The sequence below is a fragment of the Oncorhynchus kisutch genome, linkage group LG11 (assembly GCF_002021735.2).
Source record: "Oncorhynchus kisutch isolate 150728-3 linkage group LG11, Okis_V2, whole genome shotgun sequence".
In the NCBI taxonomy this organism is placed as follows: domain Eukaryota; kingdom Metazoa; phylum Chordata; class Actinopteri; order Salmoniformes; family Salmonidae; genus Oncorhynchus; species Oncorhynchus kisutch.
Genome location: NC_034184.2, coordinates 66,805,086 through 66,826,983, shown reverse-complemented (window position 1 = coordinate 66,826,983; position 21,898 = coordinate 66,805,086). Strand labels below are relative to the sequence as shown.

The window sequence follows — 21,898 nt, the reverse complement described above, 5'->3', positions numbered from 1 at the left end:
CCATTACATTGAGAGGGGGAGCGAGGACATTACCCTCCACGTGGGCCTTGAGAACCTCGCAATTGAGTTGACACCAGCCGTGACCCACAAGCTCTGTGAAAGGTAACCAAGCAGTCGCTGATCAAAACCCTTCAGCCAAGGCTGCTAGAGCACCATGAAACCATGGTTTTGTTTACATGGTGAGTAGCGGTTCCATGTTCTGTTTTCGCAGTTGGATTGCGAAAGCAAAGCAGTGATGCCACATGGCTCAGCTGGAAAAACAAAGGCTGATGAGAGAATAAGTGACCCTAGACTCTTGTAACTCAAGAGGTTGTTATGGCTAATTGCACTACTAACATGCATTAATCATTGAAAAGAGAGGCCTATTTCATGCTTAATTGCATGTCCCACAATAGGCGTATAAGACAATGCCTGACAGGATCGTGCCCAGTGCGCTGCATTTCTCTTTCTGGGTCCCTAACGGTTTCATGATGTCCTTGTCCTCAGCACGCCATTGTTTCGGATCATAATTATCCTACACAAGCTCTTCGCCTCAACACATCAGCTTCCCGTTGACTCGAGAGCTTAACTACAACATACTCAATGCTCAGTATTGACCAGCCTATACTACTCCACACAGACACAGTTCATCTAACCCTTACTACAAGGTTCCTGTTCTTCATTACCAGCCAAGGGCCACTTCACAAAACACCTTGTTTAGAGAGTACACAGGGGGGGCGATGGTCGCAGGGGATTATCTGTATGCCAACACCGCAGTCATCTCTGGAGTGGGGTATTGATTTGGCTGCCTGACCCCCTGAACCCTTGAGTTGGGGCCCTGAATACCAATAGCGACAGATGTAGCCTTGTGACTCTCATGGAGGGAAGGAGGGGAGTTAGAGGGGGAGGGCAGAGTAAATGTCGATCCATTGGAAAGGACAGCCTGGTAGGTAGGACTCACCAGAAGTACCATAGCCGCTGGATGGAGAGGGCTCGGACGCAGCAGCGCGTGCCACAGCAGTCCTCGTACGAGCGGCATCTGAAATGAGACACAAAGCAGCCTTGGCGAAACACATTTCTTCTAGTCACATGTAGAAACAGAGTGGAATGTGTCATGTACAGTAAACCCAAACCATATCGGCATTTCTTTTCATTTCCATTCCATCTCTATTTTTGACCAGGCAAAAATAGAGTGTTGAATCTTCAGTGTTGAATCTTGAAATAACAGCACACCTTACAAGACATGGTTCAAAATACAGTTCATGTATTGCATTAAAAAGTTGTAAGTTGCATGTATTACATAAAAAAAACTTCGATTTCAACAAGCCTCCAGGAGCCTCCAGTATATAATTGTTAGATGCAGTTAACAGACGCGTCAGTATCTTAACTCCATGGGCCGTTGTCCATTTCTCCACACAGCGACATGTAATGGACTCACGCAGCGAGGCCAGCAGCAGTCATCTTCCTCTCTCCTGATGCTACACTCCACCCAATTAGCCCGTGCTGACCGAGGCCAGTGTTTTACAATGTCCTGGCTGTCTGGGTGAGCGAGCTGGTGACAGTACTGCGGCCAGCGACTATGCCACAGTGTCCCCTAGCTGATTGACAACAAAGGAGATGAGAGAGGTCACGGGTGTGAAGGCTCAGAGGGCTCAGCACGGGGACATATTTCACCATCGATTCAACAAGAGGCGTAGAGACAGCAGAGAGCCTAGTGAGTCTGATACCTCGGGCGTAATGTGGAGACAGATTCATTCCTTGAAAATAGCATAATAGTTTCAGAATGGCTTCTTGAGCGTAGCAGTATTTAATCTGATTCTGCTTTACTGTAATGAAAAGTTAAGGAATAGGTTAGAGATTTGGTGGTTTAAATTGTTTGGTTATTTTTAGAATGTGCCCACTTGTCATAATGTCAGGAGTATACGAGCAAAAGATTGCGATCCAACTGTGATCAGATCTGTAGCTGTGAGCACTTCTGGACAAGGACATGAATGTGTCAATGTTGTGAAGGCGAATGGGTCCCTAAATGTGACCACTTTTCAGACATGTCTATTTCAAAAACTAGGAAGAGATACTTTTGAACACCTTGTGACCGCAAAGCATTGTTGTCCAAATGATTTGTAATCTAATCTAAAAGCGTAGTTTCAATACCAGGCATAGACACAGCCTTTTGGAGCTCCCGAGTGGCGCAGCGTCTAAGGCACTGCATCTCAGTGCTAGAGGCGTCACTACAGACCCTGGTTCGATCCAGGGCTGTATCACAACCGGTCGTGATGGGGAGTCCCATAGGGTGGCGCACAATTGGCCCAGCGTCGTCTGTGTTAGGCCGGGGCAGGCCATCATTGTAAATAAGAATTTGTTCTTAACTGACTTGCCTAGTCAAATAAATAAATATATACACATATACATACATACATATATATATATAAAACAAAATAATGCAGAGAGGCCTGTAACTGTAGCATGAGCACCCTTGATGTCTGGCAATACCATACGTTCCATAAATAAAGTACCATTTTTCAAAACAGCTTTTGAACCTCTGAAGATACCAAAAACGTACTCATTACTATCTCCTATCAAATTATACATTCCGTTGCCCTCTGATGCTACCTGGCTGAAAGTAGGTGATTGGAGCTGCCAATACTGCATGTTTGAATTATTCAGTGTTCCTCAATGAAGTGATGCCCCCATAGATTTGGGGTGCGATTCTGTTCCAGCGCTGATGCAGTAGCCAGCTGCAAGCCTTCCAAACTCTACAAATGAGTCATGGCACCAAGCAGAACTATATCAATACTGCTCTAAAGATTCCTTTTTCATCCCTGCCGTACACTCAGTGATGAATGCCTTTGTTCTTTATGTTTTCATCAAGTCGCTTTTTCACTCACTCCATTCCGAGGCCAGAGACTCCTTATCTGACCTTTTCCGTTTCTATAACAAAGTCGAGTATCTCTTCGAAAAGACAGAATACTTTTTCGAGTTTATTCTCTCTCTGCGGCTCAACATTTGTCTGACCAGTCTTATCAGTTAACTTCCTCACCCTTGACTCAAAGTTTTTGTGCAATGTAACTTTCTAAGTTCTAATTTCCAAAGTAGGCCATATGGAACATATCAACTATGGATATCTGAGTCAGACTGCAGCACATACTTCACAAAGTCCCATAGGGGCGACCAAGGAATACATGTTTTGTTGATCATGTTTCTCACAGGTTTGATGTCCAGGCTACAATGTATACAATTGAAGAATCTAAATTCCTATAGAAACATCAAATTAATTGAAATTGTGGCTGGCATGACTTATAACCTACCTCAGTCACAAAAGGAGTATAATTTCACTGTACTGTTTACACCCTGTATCCTGTGCACTAAACTTCGATTTGACATACAGTTGAGGTTGGAAGTTTACATACACTTAGGTTGGAGTCATTAAAACTTGTTTTTCAACCACTCCACAAATTTCTTGTTAACAAACTATAGTTTTGGCAAGTCGGTTAGGCCATCTAATTTGTGCATGACAAGTAATTTTTCCAACAATTGTTTAGACAGATTATTTCACTTATAATTCACTGTATCACAAGTCCAGTGGGTCAGAAGTTTACATACACTAAGTTGACTATGCCTTCAAACTGCTTGGAAAATTTCAGAAAATGATGTCATGGCTTTAGAAGCTTCTGATAGGCTAATTGACATCATTTGAGTCAATTGGAGGTGTACCTGTGGATGTATTTCAAGGCCTACCTTCAAACTCAGTGCCTCTTTGCTTGACATCATGGGAAAATCAAAATAACTCAGCCAAGACCTCAGAAAAATAATTGCAGACCTCCACTAGTCTGGTTCATCATTGAGAGCAATTTCAAAACGCCTGAAGGTACCACGTTCATCTGTACAAACAATAGTACGCAAGTATAAACACCATGGGACCACGCAGCCGTCATACCGCTCAGGAAGGAGACGCGTTATGTCTCCTAGAGATGAACGTACATTGGTGCAAATCAATCCCAGAATGACAGAAAAGGACCTTGCGAAGATGCTGGAGGAAATAGGTACAAAAGTCTCTATATCCACATAACCTGATAGGCCGCTCAGCAAGGAAGAAACCGCTGCTCCAAAACCGCCATAGAAAAGCCAGATTACGGTTTGCAACTGCACATGGGGACAAACAAACTTTTTGGAGAAATGTCCTCTGGTCTGATGAAACAAAAATAGAACTGTTTGGCATAATGACCATCCTTATATTTGGAGGAAAAAGGGGGAGGCCAAGGTATTGGAGTGGCCATCACTGACCTCAATCCTATAGAAATTTGTGGGAAGAACTGAAAAACCATGTGCGAGCAAGGAGGCTTACAAACCTGACTCAGTTACACCAGCTCTGTCAGGAGGAATGGGACAAAATTCATCCAACTTACTGTAGGAAGCTTGTGGAAGGCTATCTGAAACATTTGACCCAAGTTAAACAATTTAAAGGCAATGCTAACAAATACTAATCGAGTGTATGTAACCTTCTGAGCCACTGGGAATATATGATGAAAGAAATAAAAGCTTAAATAAATCATTCTCTCAACTATTATTCTGACATTTCACATTCTTAAAATAAAGTGGTGATCCTAACTGACCTAAGACAGGGAATTTAGTAGGACTAAATGTCAGGAATTGTGAAAAACTAAGTTTAAATATATTTGGCTAAGGTGTATGTAAACTTCTGACTTCAACTGTAAGTGCATCAAGGACAACATCCCCACAGTGACCTATGTACATATCCCAACCAGAAGCCATGGACAATATATGCACCAAGGTAAACGCTGGAGCTGCTGCTTTCAAGGAGCCGGACACTAATCCGGATGCTTATAAGAAATCCTTCTACGGCCTCCGACGAACCATTGTACAGGAAAAGCTTAAATACAGGACTAATAACGAATCCTAGCACACCGGTTCTGACGCTCGTCAGATATGGCAGGAATTGCAAATGATCATGGCTTACAAAGGGAAACCCAGCCGCGAGATGCCCAGTGACGCATCCCCGCTTGGTATGGAAACTGCTTGGCATCTGACCGTAAGGTGCTAAAGAGGGTAGTGCATACTGCCAAGTACGCACATACAGGACCTCTACACCAGGCGGTGTCAGAAGAAGGCCCAGAAATTGTAAAAGACTCCACCCAAGTCATAGACTGTGCTCTATGCTACCACACGGCAAGCGTTACCGGAGCACCAAGTCTGGGACCAAAAGGCTCCTTAACAGCTTCTACCCCCAAGCAATAAGAATGCTGAACAGTTAACCAAAATGGTTACCCTGACTATTTGCATTTACCCTCATTTTATTTGCACTGCTGCTACTCTTTATTATCTATTGCCTAGTCACTTTCACCTCTACCTACATGTACATTTACCTCCACTCCCTTGTACGTCCTGCACATTGACCCAGTACCGGTACTCCTTGTATATAGTTATATTGTGTTTCCTTTTGGCAAATGTTTCTTATTTATAAATCTGCATTGTTGGGCAAGGGCTTGTAAGTAAGCATTTCACAGTAAAGTCTACACCTGTTGTATTCGGTGCATGTGGCAAATAACATTTGATTTGATTCAACATAACACGAGAGATAATGACGGTCGGCCTCCTGGCAGTTCAGACAAATTGTTTCATACATCCTTCTCTAGCAGTCAGATGAAAACATCAACGGATTCTCTAATACTGTCACCATGCTCACAAAAAGCAGCCAACACCAAGGGGTGAGTTTATTCCCAATGACAGGATCTGTATCCTCACACAGCCTCTGTTGTTTACAAAGCATCTGTCAGAGCTCCTGCCACCGGGAAATTCGAGGCCTGGTGAGAATATTATCAAGTGCTTATTATCAACAGAGCATCTGGTTCACATTAATAACTGACCTCCTGGGTCACTTTAGCTTTCACTGCCTTTAGAAGGGGTGGGGGGGGGGACGCTGCCTTGTCACATTTACACAAACTTCTCTGCCCTTGTCACCTCAGTTACCCCTCTCTGGTCCTGTCACCAACATCACCTCTCTGGACCTTTCAACCCAGTCACCCTTCTGTTATCTCCATCACCCCTCTGCCCCAGTCGATTCGTCACCGCTCTTCTGATGTCACCCCCATCACCCATCTACATCAGTGGTTTCCAAACCTCTCCTCTGAGACGTTTCACAATTTGGTTGTAGCCCTAAACCAGCTCACCTGATTAAAGTAGTCAAAGGGCTTGATAATGACTTGACAAGTTGAATCAGGTGTGAGAGCTCTGAAATACATGGAACGGCTGGGGGTCCCCCGATGAGGTTTGAAAACCCCTGACCTAATCCTCAAAGAGGTAGGCCTAGATAGTTGGTACGCTATGTAAAGAAGACCAGGGGGGAAAACACAGGATGTGGTGCCTTTGTAATGAATAAGCTTGTGGTGGTCATGACATTTTGTCAACCGGTGATGGTCAAGCAAATAACTGCTGGTCTCACAGTAATTGACCATTAATGAACATAAACACATTTAGCATAGCCTACAAGCCACTGACGCAGACCATCGACATTAAAAAGTCTAACAAATCCATTTAATATAGCCTACATCATCACAATAAATCCATTACTTATCTTTGACACGTCTAAAGAAACATGATATGAAGAAAATGTAGTCTATTTCAGAGGAACATAATAGCGTACTCAGACATTATGTTAGGCCCTGATCTGAATATGCCATATGGCTATGGGATACACTAGTTCATTTAGCAGACAAGGTTTGCTTTGAATTCTGTGGCATTATTTTATATTATTTTATAGTATGAAGAATAAAATTGAACATAGCTGAATAAAATAGAAAGGATATTTTCCACAAAAGATTTCAAAGGGAGGCTATTTTGTGTTGAGCGGTTAGCAAAGAAACAGGTCCTCCTATATGCTTAATTTAGAGTTATTTATGCAACTTTAGATATGATACAAACATTGGCTATGTTTTGATTTGTAATACATTCTAAGGCTGCATGATGCGACTCTAATGATGACTTGAAAAAAGTTGCATGAAAGGCATTAGCTCTGATTTTTTGGCGCAGGCCGTACACACTTCATCAGTCTCTCACTCACAATTTAACAAGCACTTGATAATATTCTCACCAGGCCTCGAATTTCCCAGTGGCATCCCCCTTGAGTGGCCGTTGTGCCCTTGGTCTGAATATAATCATTATAATTCCCTTCTTCCGGCTGACAATTGCCGTGCTCCGAAACACCTACCTCTCACTCACATGGATCTCTCAGATATCTCAATTCTTATTAGCCAATGCCCGTCACGTGATTGGGTCCTTCTCACAGGCATCTCAGCTCCGAAATAGGCTACAAGTGAAGACAGACACATCGGAGATGCAACTGCGCGTGTCCTTATCAAATTCCGAGGTGAATATTGAAGATGTTAGAACTGTCCACATTTACTTTTTGTCAGCAACCAAGATGAGTAGGCCAAAAGCACTAGCCTAAGTCAATGTACTATCCCCCATTGTACAAAAGTTGACCTACTCTATTGGTCAACTTGTCCTGTGTGAGAAATAAGTATTGCATACAACTTTGGGACAGTTGTGGGATGCGATAGATCCCAAATGAATACAACCACTCACATAAAAAAAACATTTTTAAAAGCAATGAGGCTGATGCAACAGATCAGATCATTAAGCTTAAAATGTTGATTAACTATTAGGCTATTTCTTCAAATTATAAGCGCAGCAACGCACACACACAGCGATGCACACACGGCAGTAGGCTATTAGAGCAATTGTTCCAAAATGAAATCAATTAACGGGAAAACACTGTTCTCAAAAGTGAACGCAAATGTGATTATGCATGTAATGCTTCATTATAAAAAGGTGCATTTGTTTAGGGAAAAATATCTTCCCCAAACTTGAAACTCAAGCGCCACCTATGTTTTCCACTTAGGCTCTACACTGGCTGTAAAGCGGATTAATGTGCTTAAGTTATTTGTCCACTTTAGTTGTGATACAAACCATAAGCCTAAGGGCTAGGCTACATGAGGTATGCGACTATGATTTGAAAAAGTCCAAAAATGCATGGGCTCTTTCTTGCCTTGCTGCACACGCTGGAAATCATTCACAAGTGATATTGTCACCCATTAGATTATTCTTAATTTAATTTAGTCTTTACATATAATAAATAATATACTGTATGTGTGAAATTAGTTTTGATTTAGAATGGACCATTATCTTGCACCTGTTTCGGAACAGGGGCAAAAAAAAGATGTCATCTATGCACTTAAATAGCGAATGGAGGACAATTTTCCTGTGGTTCATTTTCATGCCAGCCAGCCAGCTAGGCTATACTCCTGTTGTAAAGCAAAGCAATGTGCTTAACAGTAAGAAAGTTGAGAAATAAGACCATCAAAACTGTGTTGTCTCACGCAATTACATAGCCTATGGAAATGTCGCGCAACATGAGCTCATAGGCTCCCATGAAGTGCTTGATTTGATTTTCGCTTACATTTGCATTGATGTCAGAATGACAATGGAGTGATGATTACCAGGCAGTTAGCAATTTTGGTAGGCTACTAATGACCATCAGCAGCATCAGAGCTTGGAGAAGCCTAGTTGCCATGACTAAATGGTCACGTGGAATTTGACTGCCATCATGACTGGTGAGCGCGGGTGTGGCGGTAATACGGTCACCGCAACAGCCCTAGTAATGGATCTTATAAATCCTACATTGGCATCATCAATGCATTATTTACACACAAACTCAAGTTACATGCATGTTTCTCAAGTTGGGATGTAGCCCTTACAGCACAGTTGGTGGTTAGAACCTTGAATATTAAATGTAACCCCACATTGCCATCATTTAAAATGACAACTTGTTCTCCACTGACCTTCCAGTTTACATTTAATCAGATAATAAAACGCCTGCCTTGACTTCCTCCCAGACAAAAGGGGAAAAGTGCTGGCTTAGGGTTTTCATAGAGTGATTAAAGCCAGAGGACACCGGGGCACTTACATGACTATGATGTGGAAAGTAGAAATTCTGGAAACTACCATTGGGTGAAGCTCCTGATAAAGCTGAAAGAATAGAGATGTGTGAGGCTTTATGAATCTACAGCTTATGGTGGATGACCCTGAGGGGAGAGGTCTCTTACCGTTGTCATGCTTGGTATTGTTCTCACTGGCAGGGGGATAGAGAGGGTCGGAGGCAGGGTGAATCGATAGATTCAGAGGGAGAAAGTGCAAAACCTTTATTAGACACCCATCTATCCCCCTGCCCGCATGACAAAACACACAGACCAAATCTGTCATCAGTGGACTGGCTATCCTGACCCTCCCCAGGGCCAGGTCAGGAGATGCAGCCTGGAGCTGTTTGGAATGCACCCCTCACTCCCACTTTCTTCTCTCCTTTACCTCTTCTCCTCATCCACAGAACAGTATGGCCCTATAGACTTATCTCCATCCCTTTATGGTGGCATTACCTGATAAGACAGTGATTAAGATACACAAGTGACAATTTGTTGAGTTATAACACATACAGGCATGCACACACGCACAGAGAAAAGAGTCAGAGAGACAAATTGTGTGTGTGTGTTTGTGTGTGTCAGCATGCGTGTTTGTTCTTGTTCTGTTAACAATCCAAACTCAACAGCTGTAGGCTCCCATGGCACCTCACACAATCCCACCTCATATTTAATCAATGGTACCTTGTTTGTATTCAACGCCAGAGACACGATTGCTCACAAATGGAGTGCGGTACCCCGAGATAAAGCAGGGCTGAACGGTTGCAACGCTTCCCTCCTGGTGAGCTCATGAACTTGACGAAATGACAAGTCGGCTACATCAAAGACCGATTTGCTTTAGAGGTTTACTCCACTGGTAGGTGCCTAAGACATTGACTGAAACGGCATTCTATTCCCTATATAGTGCATTACTTTTGCCCAGAGCCCTATGGGCCTTGGTCAAAAGTAGTGCACTAATGTATATAGGGAATAGGGTGCCATGTGGGAAGCAGACAGTCATCAAAGTGAACCCAGGAGTAAAGAGAGCACAATAAATCCCCGTTACCAGGGAAACTGATGAGGAAACTGGTTATAAACAAGACTTTGTTCTCAGTATTTGGAAAAATAAGTTTGTAAACAAGCACAAAATAAATGTATACGGAAAGATATAACGTCGCCCATGGGCTTTGGAATTCTTAACCAGTCTTTAAAAATGAAATACCTTCCACTTAATTTCAACACATAGATATGACATTAAGGACCAGTGGAATTAACCTCCGGAGGAGATATTAACATAGTCAATGAGCCATGTAAAAGGGAGACACTGACAATGACATTAGGAGAGCCAAATAGAATGTGGGAACAATGGCCATACAAATTGAAGCAATGCAATCAGAGCTGCAGGGTAATGACACATAATACTGGTGCATGGTGGGAGACAGCTCACCATTTGATGAAGTCAGAGGCCAATTTTTGGTGTAATGAATTCTGTTCAACTGAGGGAAAAAATGTAAAGATTTTCTATGAGTAAAAAGAAAGAGTAGTGTTATATCAAAACAAGTCCACACCCCTGGCCATGTTTTGTAGCTGCAGTTATAAACCACAATCCAAAATGAATGGAAAATGTTTCTGATTTATGGTGCTTATCTTTTCCATTCATTTGGGGTTGAACCATATAGCTAGATCTACACAACCGATGGCCTGGGTCATCTTGACATTTGAGGCCTGAAAAACTTTGATTTTGGAGAGTAATGCCTCTTTAGACAGGCAGGAAAAGTGGCCATCCCCTAAATCAGACTCAAACTGCAGTGTTGCCAGGTTAGGCTAGACTGAGTCCAGGAGCAGTTACCCTCCTCTGTGGTCCACTCTCTGAGATAGCTCCAATAACGTCCACCAAAGTAGAATTAAGCTCTTTATGCCTTGGTCAGAGTCCCAGACACCCTCACGAACAGTCAAAATGTCTTTTTCTAAGGAAAGCCTCTGGGGAAATTATTTTCTTCTGTCTGCCATGGTTATTTTAGTAGGACATTTCAAGTGTTGAATGTATGAAATTCAAATAAGTTTGAGGACCTGTTTGAGTTGAACAGTCGACGGTCGGTTCAAGCAATTCTTGGAAAGAGCTGTGGCACATACAGTCCCTTCAGAAAGTATTCACACCCCTTGACTTTTTCAAAATGTTGTTGTTACAAAGTGGGATTCAAATGGGAAAATGACATATAATGTGTTGCATGGACTGTGTGCAATAATTGTGTTTTAACATGATTTATGAATGACTACCTCATCTCTGTACGCCACACATACAGTTATCTGTAAGGTCCCTCATTCAAGTAGTGCATTTTAAACACAAATTCAACCACAAAGACCAGGGAGGTTTCCAATGCCTCGCAAAGAGGGGCACCTATTAGAAGATGAGTAAAAAATGAAAATAACGAGCAGACATTGAATATCCCTTTGAGCATGGTGAGGTTACACTTTGGATGGTGTATCAATACACACAGTCACTACAAAGATACAGGCGTCCTACCCAACTTAGTTGCCGGAGAGGAAGGAAACCGCTCAGGGATTTCACCATGAGGCCAATGGTGAAACAGTTCCAGAGTTTAGGAGAAAATGTTGTTGATCCATCTTCAGTTGTAGTTACCTCACAATACTAACCTAATTGACAAGTGAAAAGTAAGCCTGTACAGAATTTAAAAAATATTCAAAAAAATCTGCAAAATTGTAATTATTTGCCTACCTCCTCATGCCTTTTGCACACATTGTATATAGACTCCCCCTTTGTTTTCTACTGTGTTATTGACTTGTTAATTGTTTACTCCATGTGTAACTCTTTGTTGTCTGCTCACACTGCTATGCTTTATCTTGGCCAGGTCGCAGTTGCAAATGAGAACTTGTTCTCAACTAGCCTACCTGGTTAAATAAAGGTGTTCTCAACTAGCCTACCTGGTTAAATAAAGGTGTTCTCAACTAGCCTACCTGGTTAAATAAAGGTGAAATAAAATAAAAAAATATATAAAAAAAACAGAGGATCAGTGGCTTCTTAAAAAATATATATATAATTTTGAATCACATTGCCTACAGTTGGAAGGAAAGGCAGCCCGCGCAATTTGGGCAGATTATTGTTGAGTTGTGACTGTCTGTGAAAAATAGAGGGAGGCCAAGCCAGGCATAGCGCAATATTTGAAAATACAATCGAGGGGAGAACATAGTTTGGAAAGTCAATGGTTATTGCTGTAAAGAGATGACGATGAAAAGACTTCTGTCTTTTAGAATCAAAATTATCAACTTAATTGACTGAACAACTGTATAGCCCATCTTATTTGCACCGGCGGAGAGCATTGGCAATATCCCTGGTGAGTGCGCACTGCTACTTAAAAGTTAGTTTTTGGACAATAATTTCCTACTCCAGTTTAGAATGACTCACATTCTATTTGTGTCTCCCCTTCTCGTAGGCCTATTGTATGGACAATGTAGTTTTTTATTTATCTCTTTGTCAGTGCCAGCAGAGTAGGCTACCCTGTAATTTGTTGTTTTAAGGTACTGCATCGGTCTAAGGTACTGCATCGCAGTGCTTGAGGCATCACTTCAGCCCCTGGTTCGATTCCAGGCTGTGTCACAGCCGGCTGTGACCGGGAGACCTATGAGGTGGCGCACAATTGGCCCATCATTGTCCTGGTTAGAGGAGTGTTTGGCCAGCTGGGATTTCCTTGTCCCATCCCGCCGTAGTGACTCCTTGTGGCGGACCAGGCGCCTGCAAGCTGACTTCGGGCGTCAGCTTTACAGTGTTTCCTTCGACACACAGGTACAACTGGCTTCCGGGTTAAGTAAGCAGTGTGTCAAGAAGCAGTGCGGCTTGGCAGGTTCGTGTTTCAGAGGACGCATGACTGAGTTGCAGCGACGGGACAAGACTGTAACTACCAATTGGATATAATGAAAAAAAGGGGAAAAAAGTACCAAAAAATAATAAAGATTTTTTTAACCTTCTCCAGTCATATAATGTGTAGTAGAATTGCATGAAATGTGTTTATAAAAAGCCATGCAAAGAAAGACGAAACGTATCTGAAATAGCCTAGGACTATAGCCAGCCTAAGAACGCTGCGCCACTTGGGAGGCCTGGTTTGTTCAAAGGCACTGCATTGCCGTGCTGGAGGCTTCACTAAAGACCCTGGTTCGTTCCCAGGATGTGTCACAACCGACCGTGATCGGGAGTCCCATAGGACGGCTCACAATTGGCCCAACTTCATCCAGGTAAGGCGAGGGTTTTGCCAGAGTAGGCCGTCATTGAAAATAGGAATTTGTTCTTAACTGACTTGCCTAGTTAAATAAAATAAAAATACTCTACACTATACACGCTCAGCCATGCATTGAACAGACTTTTTTTGCTAACAGTGATTGAGTTATATTATTAGCCTAAAATATGACTATCCATTCCGCTCATCACATTACGAATAGTACGAATAGTCCTGTATTAGAGGACCGTTATAGCCCCCTACACTGTTTGGAAAGCAGATTAATGTCCTATATTTTAAGAATTTAGTAATAAATATGCATGAGAAAGCTGGGATCCTCTTTTTAAATAGTGACCTGTCAACTCTGTATTTTCACACGATTGCACAATGACTGGGTTTATAATATGGTCACCCTAACAGCTCTAACTCCATATAGACACCGTTTATGTGGGTTTTGCCTTTTGGAGTCACTTTGCAATTTAGTAATTTTTCACCCAAATTGATTTTCAGACAACATTTGTATGGAAGACTTTGACCTCGAATTAGGAGGTTGTTTATGCAATGCACTTATTAAATTCTTAATGTTAATTATCTTTTAAAATGTGTATGTATCTCTTTTCGGGCAGGGTATTAAGTTACTCTGGCTTAGTTGGTCCTTCTAAATGTTTTTCTTCCATCCTAGGGATGGAATACTCATCAACAGTATGTAATGGATACATAAAGTGAGAACAAACTTCACAATCTTGAAGTTATTCTAAGTTATTCGAACTCTGGAGAGAAATAGACTTTAGAGAGTGACATTGGGCAGAAGTTCCATGTTTTCGTCAAATAGAATCCATCTTTGTGACAACAAAATAAACAGTGTGTTGAAGATGGAAAATAGATGACCTATATGAAAATGACTCATTGGTGTCTGCTCTTCAAACAAAAGGTCGTCTATTGTTTGCCACTAATGACAGAGTGCAATTAAACGCAGTCTGTTTAAAGGTTATCATTAGTTTGTAATGATCCACTTCACAACAGTGGCTTATTTTCAACAGCAAGCTCATTCCATGCAGGACTACAATGTGTGGTTTTTAAGCCTACAAGTCCCCCACATTAATTCACTATCTGTCAAGGGCATTGAATAAAGTACTTGACAGATACTTACAGTATGTGTAATGCGTATGTGTAACATAATGTGTAATGCATATGTATCACTTATTTTTTATAGGAAACATTCATGTGTGGAAAATCCCAAATTGTTTTCATAGTCAATTTACACACATCTCTGACACACACACACACACACACACACACACACACACACTCTTACCCCATCAGACATGCCACCAGGGGTCTTTTCACAGTCCCCAAATCCAGAACAAATTCCAAAAAGCATACAGGATTATATAGAACCATTTTTGCATGGAACTCTGTTACATCTCATATTGCTTAAATGAACAGCAAACCTGGTTTAAAAAAACAGATAAAGCAACACCACATGGAACAACACCTCTCTCCTATTTGACCTAGAAAGTTTGTGTTTATGTATTGATATTTGACTACGTGTGCCTTTAAAAACAATTGATGTAGTTCTGTCCTTGAGTAGTTCTTTTCTATTGGTGTTCTGTATTATGCCATGTTTTCTGTCATCTTTTGCAACAGCTATTGGGGATCCTAATAAAATACCAAATACTAGTGCTAGCACTAGAAGCTAATTAGCCATCAATGCATAGACAATTAGAGTGGGCAATATTAGGCTAAGCTATACTCGGATGAAGTACCAGACCATTCACAGTATTTTGATGAGCTCTAAAATGTTACCCACAAGTGTACAGCAAAACGTGCAATCTCAATTTAGGATAAGAGGGATATCATACATTATGTATGTTACCTCCGTCTCCAGAAATAGGTTTATGTTTGTTCCTCTATTTGCTGTGTTACTGTGAGGCTCAACAAACCCACCCAGTTGCTCCAAAGAGCAAGGTGACGTCTGTGTAAACACACGTCATGGGCCTGCGCCTCATCAGTCACAAGACCACCTGTCAATCCTGATGGAGACACAGACAGCACCGAGTCTCCCCCAAACCCAAGGAGAATTTTATCATCTGTACGGGACAATATCATTCCTATAACTGATTCTAATAGATTTGTTCTTTAGCAAATATACTGTAAGCGAATGTTTCAGTTCCTTCGATGGTTCCAATAGTTTACTACTGTGTACTTTGATACTCTATTGACACCTGTCTGTTATTCCTAAAAGCATAGTGCACTATTCAGAACCTATGATGTAAATCGAACACAGTTACACTGCATATTTGGAAAAAGGGTTGGTGGGCAGTGGAGGTATTCTTCCAGTGGGATACCCAGCACAGAATCCCAAATCCAAATCCATCTTCACACTTACTCAAAGCAGAAAGAGGTTGCAGAGCAAGGCTTTCCAGGCCCTGGCCTTTAAAATGGCTTTAGGTCATAGCAGAGATCTCTCTTACGTTGCACTCTTGCTGAGTAAGAACATTAGCCTGTTATATTCAGACGTCGGGCTTTGTTTGAAACGCTCAAAAGGGTGTTCATTGTCTTCGGTTGGTTAGAAATGTGTGGATAGTACTTGTTATGGGTAATTCCATGGTAACGGAATTACGCTGAGACTCAGGTTTCACTTTAAAGTGTATACCAAACAAAAAACATAGACTTTTTAAAGTTTAACAAACTATAGAACTCTATGTACAAGGACTACTTTCAACAATTGTGACTGAAAAATTGACAAAAACACATTTACAGGAAGAACTGTGTAAATACAAATTTTGGTAACAGAATAAAAAATCTATTTTAGAGTAATTATCTTACCAAACTTTGCATCTGCACAGTTTCATGTATTTTTTTACTGTGTCAATTGTTCAAAGCAGTCATTGACATATAGTTGTATGGAGTGTTAAACTTCAAAATCAACATTTTTTGTTTGCCATACATTTTAGTGGTCTCAGCATAATTTTGTTACTGTGGAATTGCCCTTTAGTTAATGAAAAATAATGGTGACAGTGCCTTCAGAAAGTATTCACACCCCTTGACTTTGTGGGATTAAAATTGATTTAGTTGTTGTTGTTTTTTTGACAAAGTGAAAGAAAAATTCTAACATTTGTAAAGAATTCATGGAAAAAAGAACACTAATATATATTGATTAGAATAAGTATTCAACCCCTGAGTCAATACATGTCATTGTAAATTTTAAAAATGTGTCCTTAATTGACTTGCCTAGTTAGATAAAGGTTAAATAAAAACAATACATGGTAGAATCACCTTTGGCTGCAATTACAGCTGTGAGTCGTTCTGGGGAAGTGTCTAAGAGCTTTCTAAACCTGGATTGTGAAACATTTGCCTATTTGATTATTTTCTAAGTTCTTCATGCTCTGTCAAGTTGGTTGTTGATCATTGCTAGACAACCATTTTCAGGTCAAAACTCAGCAATTCAGGAACATTCACTCTCTTCTTGGTAAGTAATTCCAGTGTTGATTTGGCATTGTTACTGTCCTGCTGAAAAGTGAATTAATCTCCCAGTGTCTGGTGGAAAGCAGACTGAACCTGGTTTTCCTCCGTACATTTTTTTATCCTGAAACCCTCCCCCTCCAGTCCGTAACGATTACAAGCATACCCATAACATGATGCAGCCACCACTGTGCTTAAAAATATGGAGAGTGGTACTCAGCAATGTGTTGATTTGGATTTGCAACAAACATAACAATGTGTATTCAGGACACTATTGTAGTTTTACTTTAGTACCTTGTTGCAAACAGAATGCAGAGTCGAAAGCCTTGGCAAGGTCGATGAAGACGGCTGCACAGTACTGTCTTTTATCGATGGCGGTTATGATATCGTTGAGTACCTTGAGTGTGGCTGAGGTGCACCCATGACCGGCTCGGAAACCAGATTGCACAGCGGAGAAGGTACGGTGGGATTCGAGATGGTCAGTGACCTGTTTGTTGACTTGGCTTTCGAAGACCTTAGATAGGCAGGGCAGGATGGATATAGGTCTGTAACAGTTTGGGTCCAGGGTGTCTCCCCCTTTGAAGAGGGGGATGACTGCGGCAGCTTTCCAATCCTTGGCGATCTCAGACGATATGAAAGAGTGTTTGAACAGGCTGGTAATAGGGGTTGCGACAATGGTGGCAGATAGTTTCAGAAATAGAGGGTCCAGATTCTCAAGCCCAGCTGATTTGTACGGGTCCAGGTTTTTCAGCTCTTTCAGAACATCTGCTATCTGGATTTGGTTAAAGGAGAACCTGGAGAGGCTTGGGCGAGGAGCTGCGGGGGGGGCGGAGCTGTTGGCCGAGGTTGAAGTAGCCAGGCGGAAGGCATGGCCAGCTGTTGAGAAATGCTTATTGAAGTTTTCGATAATCATGGATTTATCAGTGGTGACCGTGTTACCTAGCCTCAGTGCAGTGGGCAGCTGGGAGGAGGTGCTCTGGTTCTCCATGGACTTCACGGTGTCCCAGAACTTTTTGGAGTTGGAGCTACAGGATGCAAACTTCTGCCTGAAGAAGCTGGCCTTAGCTTTCCTGACTGACTGCGTGTATTGGTTCCGGACTTCCGTGACCAAATCTATCTTAAGTAGCCTATTTTGAAAGATTGTATTTATGTATAGACAGGAGTAAGCTAATTAGCCTACACAATTTTGGCAATATACTTTGGGGAAAGCTCCCACAGACTTCTGGACGTGCCGCCTATGCTCGCATATTAAATAACGTAACCGCCCATAACCTCCATTAATTATTATATATTTTTGTGGGCCCTTCTAAATCAAAAGTAATTCCACACAATATATTAGTAGGCTATATGTGAAGACCAGATTCAATTAAGAATAGTCAGATGGGTAATATTATCAAGTGCTTGTCAAATTGTGAATAAGAGACTGATGAAGTGTGTGCAGCCTTTCATGATACTTTTGTCAAATCATTATCAGCCGCATCACGCAGCCTTAGAATGTATAAAACATATCTAAACATATAGACTAACTTTTGTATCACAACTAAAGTTGCACAAATGACAAGGTGGAAAAATGACCCAATTGTCATACTTGAGTAAAAGTAATGATACCTTAATAGAAAATGACTAGTCAATGAGAGAAGTGAAAACTTAGGAAGATTTTTATAAATCTAAAAAGGCACAACCTAGTTGAACATGTTATTACTCCAACCTTGTGAAAGTGACAAACTGACACGTTTTCATCTTAGTAAAAAAAAAAACTTGATATCGAAGGAAATGCCTTTGATTTGAAGGCCTGCAGTTCAGTTCAGCGCGAGACAACCGTTAGACCCGATGACGTAATTCTGCGCACGAGCTTAGCTAACCAACGTCGCCATGACATTGCCTACAAGTCTGACCGGAGATTTCTATTGGAGAAGCAGTTTTAGCCTATCATCTTCCTACTCTGTCTTTGCTCTCGTCACTAGAGGCAATGCAGCAGATGCTAAAGAAGGCTGCCAGGCCGACAGGACTTCATTTGGGCGAAGGCAGAGGAGTGCATTGAAAGGGCTGTCTTCTCTGTGAACGGCTCTTCCTTGTCTGCTCCTATCATCTTTCTCTTCTATCACACAGAAGGGTGAGAAAGATGGAAAGAGCAGGCATGGGAGAGGTGCGTTTCAGTGCACTTCTCTGCCTCTGCCTCAGTCTCATGATATACACTGAATGTACAAAACATTAGGAACACCAGCTCTTTTTACAAAAGACTGACCAGCTGAACCCAGGTGAAAGCTATGATCCCTTATTGATGTCACTTGTTAAATTCACTTCAAACGCAGTGTAGATAAAGGGGTGGAGACAGGTTAAAGAAGGATTTTTAAGCTCCCCTCCCTTTTCCCTTGAGGACAGACTCAATTCGTCAGGGCATGGACTCTACAGCGTGTCGAAAGTGTTCCACAGGGATGCTGGCCCATGTTGACGCCAATGCTTCCACAGGGATGCTGGCCCATGTCTCAATTGTATCAAGGCTTAAAAATCCTTCTTTAACCAGTCCCCTCCCCTTCATCCACACTGATTGAAGAGGATTTAACAAATGACATCATTAAGGGATTATAGCTTTCACCTGGTCAGTCTTTGTCAAGAGCAGGTGTTCATAACGGTTTTGCACACTCAGTGTATATATCTCAGTGTGCACCTATATAGCTAATGTTGCCCTTTCCTTCCCTGCTCTCAGCTTCCACAACCAATATCGATATCATAACAAACATCAATGGGAATGCTGTCCCGTACAGTGTCCCTAAGAACACAAACATATTTACAGTTGTTACACATACAGTACAAATGCCCATCAATAATACAACCATTCCATATACAGCATAATCCAGAATTGATTTGCTTTGGTTACCGGTACCATATTCATGTCAATTTACACACTTAGTTTATACCACATGTACCCGTAGGCTGCCACATTCACCCATAGATTTTCCTGTATAAGAAATACAGAGAAATCATATTTATCACACAGGATTTTATAAGAATAAAATTGGTATGTAGAGAAAAAGAAACAAAAAGGTGGGCCTACACCCTCAACCCAACATGTCTTCACAACACCCTGCAATCCCCCCCTTCCCACCCTGCCTAGCAAGACAGGTTAGTTGTCAGTCCACACCCCCTCATATCTCTATCTAGAGTCAAGTATATTTGTCCAGGCCTCAATTGTTCCTTGACTAGCACCATTCCTTATTGGACTGAGCCAACATTTTTTTTTGCGGCAGTGCTGCCTGCCCGCAGTGATCATCTCTGATTGGGAAATTCAAGGAGCTGTCATTGTTAAGTAAAATGGAATATTTACATTCATGCACTTTGAAATATGTATATATTTTTTTACTTTGTCCCATTTAACTGCAAGGCACTCCCACATCATGTGAAGGAATATGCCTACCTGATTTAGGGGACACAGTGAACAGCTGGGGACAGTTTCATCGTAAAACCTTTCCTTGCTGTCAAAAAAAGTCTGAACAAATTTAAAATGTATCAATTGATGGTTCGGATTATGGGATGCCAAGGTCATATTTTTCCATATTCTGTTCCAGTTAAAGGGTTGCTCAGATTCACTTACAGTGGGGCAAAAAAGTATTTAGTCAGTCACCAATTGTGCATGTTCTCCCACTTAAAAAGATGAGAGGCCTGTAATTTTCATCATAGGTACACTTCAACTATGACAGACAAAATTAGAAAAAAACACACAAAAAACACACCGCCCGGGCAACGAAGGAGTGGCTTCGTAAGAAGCATTTCAAGGTCCTGGAGTGGCCTAGCCAGTCTCCAGATCTCAACCCCATAGAAAATCTTTGGTGGGAGTTGAAAGTCCGTGTTTTGCCCAGCAACAACCCCAAAACATCACTGCTCTAGAGGAGATCTGCATGTAGGAATGGGCCAAAATACCAGCAACAGTGTGTGAAAACCTTGTGAAGACGTACAGAAAACGTTTGACCTCTGTCATTGCCAACAAAGGGTATATAACAAAGTATTGAGATAAACTTTTGTTATTGACCAAATACTTATTTTCCACCATAATTTTCAAATAAATTCATTAAAAATCCTACAATGTGATTTTCTGGATTTTTTAAATTCCATTTTGTCTGTCATAGTTGAAGTGTACCTATGATGAAAATTACAGGCCTCTCATCTTTTTAAGTGGGAGAACTTGCACAATTGGTGGCTGACTAAATACTTTTTTGCCCCACTGTATGTAGATCTGTGAACCATAATAAAATTTAAAAAATGGCTAACTCATGAACTTTCCAAAAGTTGTTCATATATAATAGAGATCAGTCCTTTTGGGAGCCCAGATTATTTATAAATCATCATTGCATGGTTCGGTAGTGTGTTTCCCAATGGACTCCATTGAACAGCATAGCTGACATAAATTGTAAATATATTCAAAAGGAGTTGCCTGGTAATGTTATGCGTCTTTTAAATCTTGGAATGTTCTCAAACCATGCATGAGATCGGCAAGCATATGGATTCTACATTTGGAACATTGGGGGTATGCAAAAGGCCGCCCTCCAAATCGCAAGGCATTAATGTGAAATAATGGAGTATGTTTTTCAATTTTATGCCGAATAGAAGTTGTGTGAGCAATAATAGATGCAAAGCGTAGTTTACATTTAAGGGATATATCAGTGAAGACCCTATTTCTTTAAATACACTCAGGGTGGAAGAATCATGTCTAAACCAATTTAGGATGAAGCGAAATGCTAGTGCCTGAAATACAGTTTAAAGTTTGTTACGGATAGTCCTCCTACGTCTTTCTCTCTTTGTAAGTTGGTTCATTTTATCCGGAATCTTTTACCTTGAATTGAAACCGCACCAGGAATTTTATCCCAATAGCCAGAAGGGAGAGATATGGGAAGCATTGAATTCAGCCGTGGCAATACATTTTGACAATAGATATTCTGCAGGTTAAAGCAACTGGGATGTTAGTCCATCTACTGAGGTCCAATTTCATTCATTTGAGAGTTATTCAAGTTTGTAGAAATGGTTTTATCTAAGGAAGGAAATATATTTTCCCCCAAAATATTTAAAATTGGAAACGATTGGGATTCCATAAGTAGAGATGGAGTCCTCCGTCGGGGTCTTGAGAGGCAGAAGGGCTGATTTGGTTAGATTCATTTTATAATTTAAGATTAAGCTGAATTTATCTATGATCTTCAATGCGTTTGGGAGCAATTGAGATCCATTATGTAGATATAGTCAAATATTGTCCGCGTATAATGAGATGAA

General features: G+C 41.3%; 1 protein-coding gene across 2 annotated transcripts in view; it reads right to left on the bottom strand.

Annotated features, from left to right (window-relative positions):
* LOC109899372 (VOPP1 WW domain binding protein) overlaps positions 1-21,898 on the bottom strand; it is an 83,242-nt gene that overhangs the window by 26,402 nt on the left and 34,942 nt on the right. For both annotated transcript variants that reach the window (XM_031836141.1, XM_020494554.2), the window contains one exon: positions 941-1,018. In XM_031836141.1, coding sequence (XP_031692001.1) covers positions 941-1,018 — 78 coding nt within the window. The remainder of the gene's footprint in view (positions 1-940; positions 1,019-21,898) is intronic.